Source organism: Embiotoca jacksoni, unplaced genomic scaffold (genome assembly GCF_022577435.1).
Source record: "Embiotoca jacksoni isolate LCO1_2020_lvr unplaced genomic scaffold, fEmbJac1.0.p SCAF_2, whole genome shotgun sequence".
Taxonomy (NCBI): Eukaryota; Metazoa; Chordata; class Actinopteri; family Embiotocidae; genus Embiotoca; species Embiotoca jacksoni.
Window position 1 is genome coordinate 23,542,517 of NW_027185340.1, and position 9,850 is coordinate 23,552,366.

General features: G+C 44.8%; 1 protein-coding gene across 1 annotated transcript in view; it reads left to right on the top strand.

Moving 5' to 3' along the window:
- caska (calcium/calmodulin-dependent serine protein kinase a) overlaps window positions 1–9,850 on the top strand; it is a 140,277-nt gene that overhangs the window by 43,408 nt on the left and 87,019 nt on the right. The window contains 2 exon segments of the mRNA XM_069155115.1: window positions 5,805–5,847; window positions 5,849–5,918. Of these exon segments, the coding sequence (XP_069011216.1) occupies window positions 5,805–5,847; window positions 5,849–5,918 (113 nt within the window).

Genomic DNA, 9,850 nt, shown 5'->3' on the forward strand with positions numbered 1-9,850 from the left:
TGCAGCCGGGCCTGACATTTACTGCACTGAGGCGGAGGGACCGAGGTGGGGCGAGTGGACCGAGGGACCGAGGTGGGGCGGAGGGACCGAGGTGGGGCGAGTGGACCGAGGTGGGGCGAGTGGACCAAGGGACCGAGGTGGGGCGAGTGGACCGAGGGACCGAGGTGGGGCGGAGGGACCGAGGTGGGGCGAGTGGACCGAGGTGGGGCGAGTGGACCAAGGGACCGAGGTGGGGCGGAGGGACCGAGGTGGGGCGAGTGGACCGAGGTGGGGCGAGTGGACCGAGGGACCGAGGTGGGGCGGAGGGACCGAGGTGGGGCGAGTGGACTGTAGCGAGGACGGAGATAGAGAAAGAGCGGAGAGCTCCACCGCATTACTAATGAGAGCTCCTGTTGACCCCGTGTTCCTGCTCCAACAAAGTTTAGGGTTAATATATTCCTGCTGGAGTTGGACTTTAATTTCAGATCGACTTTTCTTTTGGCTTTTAAGTGCTGACTTTCTGAAATTGATAAATGTATTGTTTGCACACTGCTGTTGATCACAGACCAGAAGGTTTTTAACAAAGCAGGAAGGATGATATCGGTTTTTGTGTTTCTTTTCTTTTCTAAAGTGTATCATAAACAATCATGTGATGTTCGCAATAATTAATGCAAATTCAAACGATCTCCATAATATCTGTGGGAGCTTGCAATTTAGCAAAATTCCCGTTTCCATGTTGCCAATAGAAGCTCTGCTGACGATACTACAGAATAAAGTAGTATTTCTTAAGAAAACTTGCTTCATTAACAAAAATAACTCATTTACAATGAGCAGGGCTCTGCCTCCTCTCGTCACCAAAACTAACTGCACCGGAGGAAACCGGAACAAGCGGAAAAAACAGAAGTGATGGGCTTTGCAGGAAATGTGGTCTTCACATTAAAATGATCTAATTAAATGCTGTTGATCAAAGGAAGTGATTACATATGACTGTGTTGAATTAATTGTATGCACACTTCAAGTTGTAAGAGACTGCACTTTGTTTTTGTGCAGACAGTATGTGTTTAATTATTATTAATCAAACAGCTTCTAAAGCTCTTATTGTGACAGCATGCACCTTTTCTTCTATATTACAGACACAGATCGTCACTTTATGATTTGTTTTGTAACTTTGAGCATCATGGTTCTCTAAGTTCAACAAATAAATACAAAAAAAAGATTTGAACTGAATTATCTCTGTGATGTGCAGCATGTTTATTATTAAAGGAAGTGATTACATGTATATATTCCTTCATCAGGTTGTGCTTAAAGAAATTCTAATATTAAGCATTTTAGATCACGACAATCACAAAATAACTGAGAAATCCTGGAGGGACTGCAGAGTGTAACCACTGAACAGTTTGACGAGTGGGCTGACAGTTTGTTTTAAATAAGTATTGGTACATCAGCAGTTTAGCCTGAAGGATCAATCCCTGGTCAGTTGGTAAGTGAATGAAGTGACGGACAAACAGATGGACTTGGGGAGTGAATGTGGAATTTACCGCCTCAGTCTGTGTGTCTTTGTTAATTACGCTCAGAAACAGCTTGTAAAAATAAATACCGATCATGAGGTGGAGAACAGGGGAAACAGGAATGTTCCTGTGTGTGTGTGTGTGTGTGTGTGTGTGTGTGTGTGTGTGTGTGTGTGTGTGTGTGTGTGTGTGTGTGTGTGTGTGTGTGAGTGAGTGAGAGAGAGAGAGAGGGCTGCATACGTGCATACAGTATATAAACTACTGCACAATCCTGTTGGTCAAAATGACAGTTTATTCAGCAACACTGATAAGTGTTTATTTCAGTTTGAATTTGGTGTGTGTGTGTGTGTGTGTGTGTGTGTGTGTGTGTGTGTGTGTGTGTGTGTGTGCTTGTGTGTGCGTGTGTCCCCTACATGTTTGGGCACAGTGCCGTTTTACCTCACCCTTCTGACGCTAAGCAGCTTTAGCGTGATCACCATCTGTTCGACCAGTCAGTGTTTGTGCACAGAGACTCACACTCCGGCACACACACACACACTCCGGCACACACACACACACTCCGGCACACACACACACACACTCCGGCACACACACACACACTCCGGCACATACACACACACACTCCGGCACACACACCTGAGCAGCGCTGCTCGTGTTCAGACCTCAGCCGGCCGCTATGTCTTCTGAGTGTAAGTTGCTGTGGAATGCAGGTAGTGTCGGTCGCGTGTGTGCGTGTGTGTGTGTGTGTGTGTGTGTGTGTGTGTGTGTGTGTGTGTGTGTGCGCATATGCGTGCGTGTCAGTTAAAAGCTGCTCCTCTGTTGACCCCAGCTAACTGTTGTATTTCCCAGTTCACCACCAAGACAGTGGCGACAGGGTGGTGAACATCACCTGTATCAGGAATGATCTCCTGTATCAGGAATGATCTCCTGTATCTGGAATGATCTCCTGTATCTGGAATGATCTCCTGTATCAGGAATGATCTCCTGTATCTGGAATGATCTCCTGTATCAGGAATGATCTCCTGTATCTGGAATGATCTCCTGTATCAGGAATGATCTCCTGTATCAGGAATGATCTCCTGTATCTGGAATGATCTCCTGTATCAGGAATGATCTCCTGTATCAGGAATGATCTCCTGTATCAGGAATGATCTCCTGTATCTGGAACGATCTCCTGTATCAGGAACGATCTCATCTCCTGTATCAGGAATGATCTCCTGTATCAGGAATGATCTCCTGTATCAGGAATGATCTCCTGTATCAGGAATGATCTCCTATATCAGGAATGATCTCCTGTATCTGGAATGATCTCCTGTATCTGGAATGATCTCCTGTATCAGGAATGATCTCCTGTATCTGGAACGATCTCCTGTATCAGGAATGATCTCCTGTATCAGGAATGATCTCCTGTATCAGGAATGATCTCCTGTATCTGTCCTTGTGACAGCAGCTGGAGGAGTCTTTAGGAGAACGTCCTCCTCTGTCCCTGCAGTAGGTGGTGGAGAGGGTGGTCAGGATGATCCAATATGGACAATAGTTTGTTCAGCGTCCTCCTCTCCACCACCTTTTCCAGACTGTCCAGTTTGTAGCCGATGATGGAGCCGGCCTTCTTAACCAGTTTGTTAAGTCTGTTGGTGTCATAACGCACACTGCACCATTAAATATGACACTGAAAACAACACATTACACACCCAGTCCATCCTAATGGTCCATTGTTTAACATGTTGATTACAAAGGCACAGATGAGTGTTTTTTTTTTTTTAAATAATGAGTGCGGCCCCCCGGAGCTCAGAGTGGAGAGAAAAATGAAATGGAAATAATGAACAAGAGATTCAAACCAGTAAACAGGCACTCAAACGTTCGAGGATGAGGTTCGTAGGAAAAGACTTTGAGAGTGCAGTTCGTATCTGAGTGAATTGTTTTTCACGTGGGAGTAAGTGCAGCACGTGATGTTACAAAGCAATATACTTTTTTCAATATTATATTCTCACACCTTAGATTTTTCCCCGAGTCTTCTAATGAAGAAGATTTACAAAGTAGTAGAGGAGTAAAGATTGGCATTTCAAGCAAAAACATCATTCACTTGGAACTATTCTCTTTATTAATCGACTCCCCCCCAACACACACACACACACACACACACACACACACACACACACACACACACACACACACACACACATATACATACACACACTCTCCTACTAATTGATTTGGAATATTTGAAATCATGTCCCATCACTATTGCATTGCGATGGGCACTTTATTTGGGGTCAAAGTTCATTAATGTTGCAGTTTGGCTGCACAGTCTGATTAAGAGTCAGCGTCCTGCACTCATCACTCTCTGGATCTGGAAATTAAGGCCACAATCAAACTATAAATAATATCCAACAACATTCAGCCTGCCTTGCATTCAGGACACAGCTACTTTATGATCTCCTTAATAATCCACATCATTAAAACTCATCATATATGTCCTTAAATACCTTCCTGACTGATAAACATGGAGTTATTGTGTGCCTGCCACATCAAATATCACGTATGTACCTGCTCACCTGTACGTACCGTTTCTCGCCCTTTCATCCAGTGCATTCTGGGAAAGGCTCCAGGAATAAGCAGCTATAGAAAGGGTGGGATTATGTGTTAGCGTGTGTGTCTATTCTTAAACCAGATCTGTTGCTTCATTTATCTCCATTTAACACACACACACACACACACACACACACACACACACACACACCTCTCACACTCATTTACTCTCTCATGTATCGACACATAACCCACCGGTGTGTCCGGGTCACTTCAAGCCTATTTACCTGAGTGTTGCGAGTGCAGCAGCCAGCAGCTTTATGACGGGCCGTCTTCCTGCTGTATTGCACTGTGACCCGACCTGCTGGCTTGTTAATTGTAACCCGCAGCCCTTCAGGGGAAGACCTCTGTTTATCCCGCCGACCCAATGGGACGATGCGCTCGCTCCGCGGGCGGGGCGATTCCCTGCGCCAGCTCTCCGACCTCACTGATGAGAACGCCGGCGCTGCCCGGGCTTCTCTGCACGCGCTGATATGCTTGAACACGCAGCGCTGCATGTTGGGAACATGTGTAACCCACGCTCTGCCTCCGTGTGCTCGGCCTGTGGTCTTCAGCATTTTATCTCTACTTTGAAGCAATCTAGGAGGAAGAGGAGGAGTTGTAGTGAAGGAGAGAGGGGAGGGTGGTAGCATTTTATCTACCCAAGTTTCAGCCAGGGATCATTCAAAAAGCTGTGCTATGAGATCACACCAATATAATCATATTATGTTATTCTTCTACCAGCATCTGTTGTGCAAATGAATGATTACAAACAAAATTCAAATGCACATAATTAGTCCTGAAAGTTAAAAGTATGATCCTACATTTTAGTTTTTTTTTTTTTTTCAGAGAAGGCAGTAGAGATTACAGAAAACAGGTGGAGATGACGAGCAGCTCGGCGTTTACGGATCAAATCTGAATCGTGATTCTTTTACCGTTTAGATTTTTACTTATATAAATGTTTAGTGCACTCGTTTACCAGATACAGAAGAAAACCCAAAATAATCTAATGCGACAGCTTCATGAATCTGATACTGAATAAAAACAATCCAGTTCAGTCTCTCTTCTTTTATTAAACACAACCTTTGATCGAGTATTTTTCTGTGCGTTTTCTTTTCTTTTTTTCTGTCTCACTCACTTATTTTCCTTACTGACGGATTCTGCTGCTTCGCATCACGTGGTCTAACGCACCAATGTTATTGTTTGAGGGAGAGAGTAGGAACGCTTGTTTTGATGCAACTGATGTCCCGAATGAAAGAATTGTTGTCATTTAGAAATGAGAGCGTTTACGGACACGAATCGGGATTGTGATTTTAATTGCATTATTGGTGCAGCCTGACAGGCAGCAGAGGTCACAGCTTCGGCATTCTTTCCCCCCTTAAAGCTCATACCACCAATAAATTCAATAATAATGGACCCGTTAAGTCTGTGTATGTTTGAGGTCACCCACAGAGATTTATCCCCCGACTCGGCAGCTCCCCCTCAGCTCTGTGGAGCTGTTCAGCTCACAACTTTACTGTTTTCGTTCACTCACCTTTAACATTGGTGTCAACAGGCAGCAGTTTCCTGAGATAGAGTCTGAAAAGGAAAGTTCATGTTTACTGTGCTCCACAGATGAAGCGTTTCATATCTAAATTACAACGTTACTCAAACCAAGTTATTACAAAACAGTTATCACCTACGAATGTTCTGTATGTTGCTGTGTAACGGAGCGTGTGTTAAATGTCTTTGTTCTTCTGTGTTGCTCAGGGGTCCCTTCAGCGTGGTGAGGCGATGCATCAACAGGGAGACGGGGGCAGCAGTTTGCTGTGAAGATCGTGGATGTGGCCCAGTTCACCTCCAGTCCTGGACTGAGCACGGAGGGTAAGAAGCCTCCGTCTGTTTCTCACTCTCTGTTCTGTCAAGCAGCTCGTGAATATGACTACAGAAACCCGCCGTCCGTTCATCCCGCGGCGTTGAACACTGGAGGCGGGTGCTGAGGAGAGGCCGTCCGCTCGCCCTCGTTTGTGTGGGCGTGTTGTTTGGTTTTAAACGAGTCCTCCGAGCACACTCGCTCCTCTACACACTGGCCTACTTTTCATTCACCCAGTTGCTCACGCCGTCACTGGGGAGTTCCTCAGTTCAGTCATGGTCTTCTGCTGTTGTCTTTGGGCCGTTCCATTGAAGCGGTTAATGACTGAATCCCTGCCCGGGGCACCTTGACACTAATTGTTGCGGAAAGAGGTGCACCGCCCCTCCGCACCATGCTGACGTCACTTTATTTATTTGATAAATAGTATGCAGCATACTGTATTTTGTTACCCTGGGTTTCATTTACAGTAAGGTGCCAAAAGTATAATATAATGATACTACTAAGACATGTCAGTGTTTCTGCTTGGGGGGGCCGACTGGGTCGTCTGTTGCGCTGCGTGATTGCGAGGCTTCGTCCTTCCCCTTCCTGAAACACAGACTCAGCAGAGCAGAGCAGAGACACAAATTAGCGCGACTTTCAGTGGGAGAAAAATGAATGCGCGACTCTCACACGGAGATGAAATGAAATGGGTGCACAGGAAATAAGTAAATTAATAGTAGTCACTGGACGTAACTGTAGTTCTATGAGTACGATCGTATTTTGTTTCTTTCCCGAGACAATGAATCACTGCATGTGCAGGGCATCAAGAATAGCCAGTTCTTATCTACTTAACCTTTCATTCTTCTTTCAGTATGTCGTCCAGACTAGAGTTGAACATACAGGTGTTGTGCATTGCTCATTCAGAACAGGCTGATGAGTAGCGTCTAGACTAAACACACAAAATCTTATCAGATATCTGCTCCAAGCTGAGAGAGCGGTGGATTGGAGGGATGAGAGAGAACGAGAGAGGAGGAGAGATTGAATTGAAGATATTTGGATGGTGGAGTTTGGGGTAATAAGAAACTATTAGATGAACTGAGTAGACTGAAGAGAGGAACGCTGGTCTTTGTTAGAGGAGGAGAACGCAGCCAGTCCGCTGTAAGGCTCCTTTACTGCGGTCCATATATGGAGGAGGTCAAGTTAGAAAGCAATAAATGGACCTTCAAAACTCTGCTCTTTTGCCCCAGTATCACCATACGGGATGGAGTGGTAGGTTTTACCTGCTAGTACAGAATAGTAAAAAGCCGAGAGCATGTTTCACACAGAGGCAAAGAAGAAACTTCAGACTTATTTTCATTTGATCTAATTTCTATAATCTTTTGAATGTCTAGTGTTGGATCCATATCCATGTCATGTCTCATCTGCAACCGAATGTCACATGGTTAATTAGACTAGATTAGGTGAATTAGTGAAGTAGCAATACTTCTGTAGTAACCTATGAACTCATGGGATTTGCCACTGAACAACAGGCAGACACAGTTCAAGACTAGCTGGTGAGCTTTGTGGAGCATTTAGCAGCAACAGAGCCAGATATTTACCTCAGGAGGTGGTGGAGACCAAAAGTGGAGCTAAAAGAGAGTAAATACCGGAGCTACATCCGTCGTGACACAAACACTGCTCCAAATGAAGGATCAGGTTTCTCTGTAACTGCTGAGTGTGGAAATAACTAACTATTTGCTAACAAGTTCATCAAAGCAACTTATAAGGCCGTGATATGTCAGTGTTGGCTTCACAGTTTGTTTCTGCTGGAAACAAACTTGTCTAGATGCCATCCTCGAGTTGGAAAAAAATGTTGGTATGTGACTTCTTGTATTCTCGTTGTCATTAAAGGACGATGAAACTCTGCTCACCTTGAGGTCGAATTTGCTTTTACATTGATTGCAGCAAAGATAGTAGCTTTTAAAAAGAAAAATAATTTGTGGTGTCACTTTCCAAGTTAAGCTTGAATACATTTGTACTAACTTGTAATGAGTTTAAATGAATTCAGCCCTACAACCACTTTCCCCACGTCAAGTCCTCACTCTGTACATAGTCTGGTGACTGGTCCAAAATACGTCACTAATACTATACATCACTATCCAGCATTATGAAACCACATATGCATGTGTAGAAAATGGGGAGGGGTGGGGGGGGGGCTCGATGAAGGTGATCGAATCAACTGCTCACACGGTGTCTAATGTTCTTCACACATATTACGCAGGACGTGTTCACACTCAGGACAGTTAGATGTGCTTTAGTGATGTTAAAACTGGTGGAGAGTCTCAGATGATGGTCTGTGACCATGCCAACATGCTGTGAGCTCCACATAATGAATGTTTCTCAGAGGGGCTTTAACTGCCACACTGCACAGTAGCCTCCATCAATGTCTCTAATTCTTTCTCTCAGATGGAGGGTACCTAATCTGGCATGGCAGCCGTGTCACAGCATCTCTGCAGGTTACTTAAGTAGACATGCGATGCTCAGCCAATCACAGTGATCCCCCATAAAACACCAGAGACGCCTGCGTCACACTGTAGAGTGAGACGGTAAAATAGAGAAAGGTCCAGCAAAGGAGAGACATGACGAGAAGGATTCAGAGGTTTAGTGACGCTCTGGTCTCCTAATGAGACTTTGACATGCCTGACTTTTCTCCTTTGATACTGAGGTTGTGTCCAGAGCCAACAAACCTGAAAATGTCCTCTGTCACATCTGTTGTCACATCCCATTGTCCATCCACACTGAAGCAACAAATAGGATTAAAAACAGTTAAAACTTTTCTTATTTCACTGCTGGGCGTAACCATCTCCAATTCAAGTTTAAATGCATCTTACTCCTCATTGTCTTTATTTGGCATCCGATTATACCTTAACTCATTTCCTGTAGTCACTTTACTCTCACACAGATTTTATATTTGTGATCATAAATACTACCAGCTAGTCAAATTTCATGTTTACAAAATATTCTGGCTGCACAGGTCAAAATACAGATGAATGATAACAGCGTCGGTGATTGATCAGCTACTGTATAACAGAATCTCTGGGGTGATGGGTGTTTTGTTGCAGTCAGTTCAAACCACCATTGGGTGGTGTGCTTTGTGGGAGCAGGTGGTCATAGCTGCGTTGTAGCTGAGTGTGCAGCTCTATTACGAGAAGCCTTTGACATCAAGGTTTGTGTGTGGGAGTTTATTGCAATTATCTTTATTAGTCAACCGTGAATGTCTTGTTACGGTCTGAATGCAGCGCAGGTATCTCGGTGGCTGCGTTATGTTTTTATGTTTACTGCCACTGCAGACTTCCTGTTTCTGGGCGTTGATGAGCCTTGCTGAAGCGGACGCTGCCACGAATGAGAGCCACAAACCGGAGCTGCTCGTTGAGCCTTTTATTCTCGGTGCAGCAGCTGCTGCTGCAGTTGTTGGATTCAGTGGCAGAAATAGACGTCCGGGTCTCGCCCGTTCTGTCTCCGTTAGGGAGAGGAGAGGGGAATTTACATTTCATATCCATGCAGATACCAGCTACATTGAGCAGAACAAGATGGTCTTACACGCTAAAATGATTTCTGTTAGAAAAATCAACTGATCATTAGAGCCTGACCGGTACTGGACTGTCGGGGCTGATGCTGATACCATTTAACCCAAATGGACTGTGTGAACATCAGCTCTGTCTACGCTCCACTGAGGATGGTTTCCAGTCCTTGCATCCTCCTGGGCGCAGACTTTGGTTTCATTTGGAAACTACTGGAGCTGCCTTTCACCGATCGGCATTAATCACCATATGTTCATCGCCCAAAACTCTCCAACCACAGCTACTGTTGGAACTGCACTTAGAAACAAACGCTTGGATTCAACATCATCGCACGACCAACGCACAAAATAACTCTGATATCAAACGTGTGACAAGGCTGTGAGCTGTGTTAACTCTGGATCGTT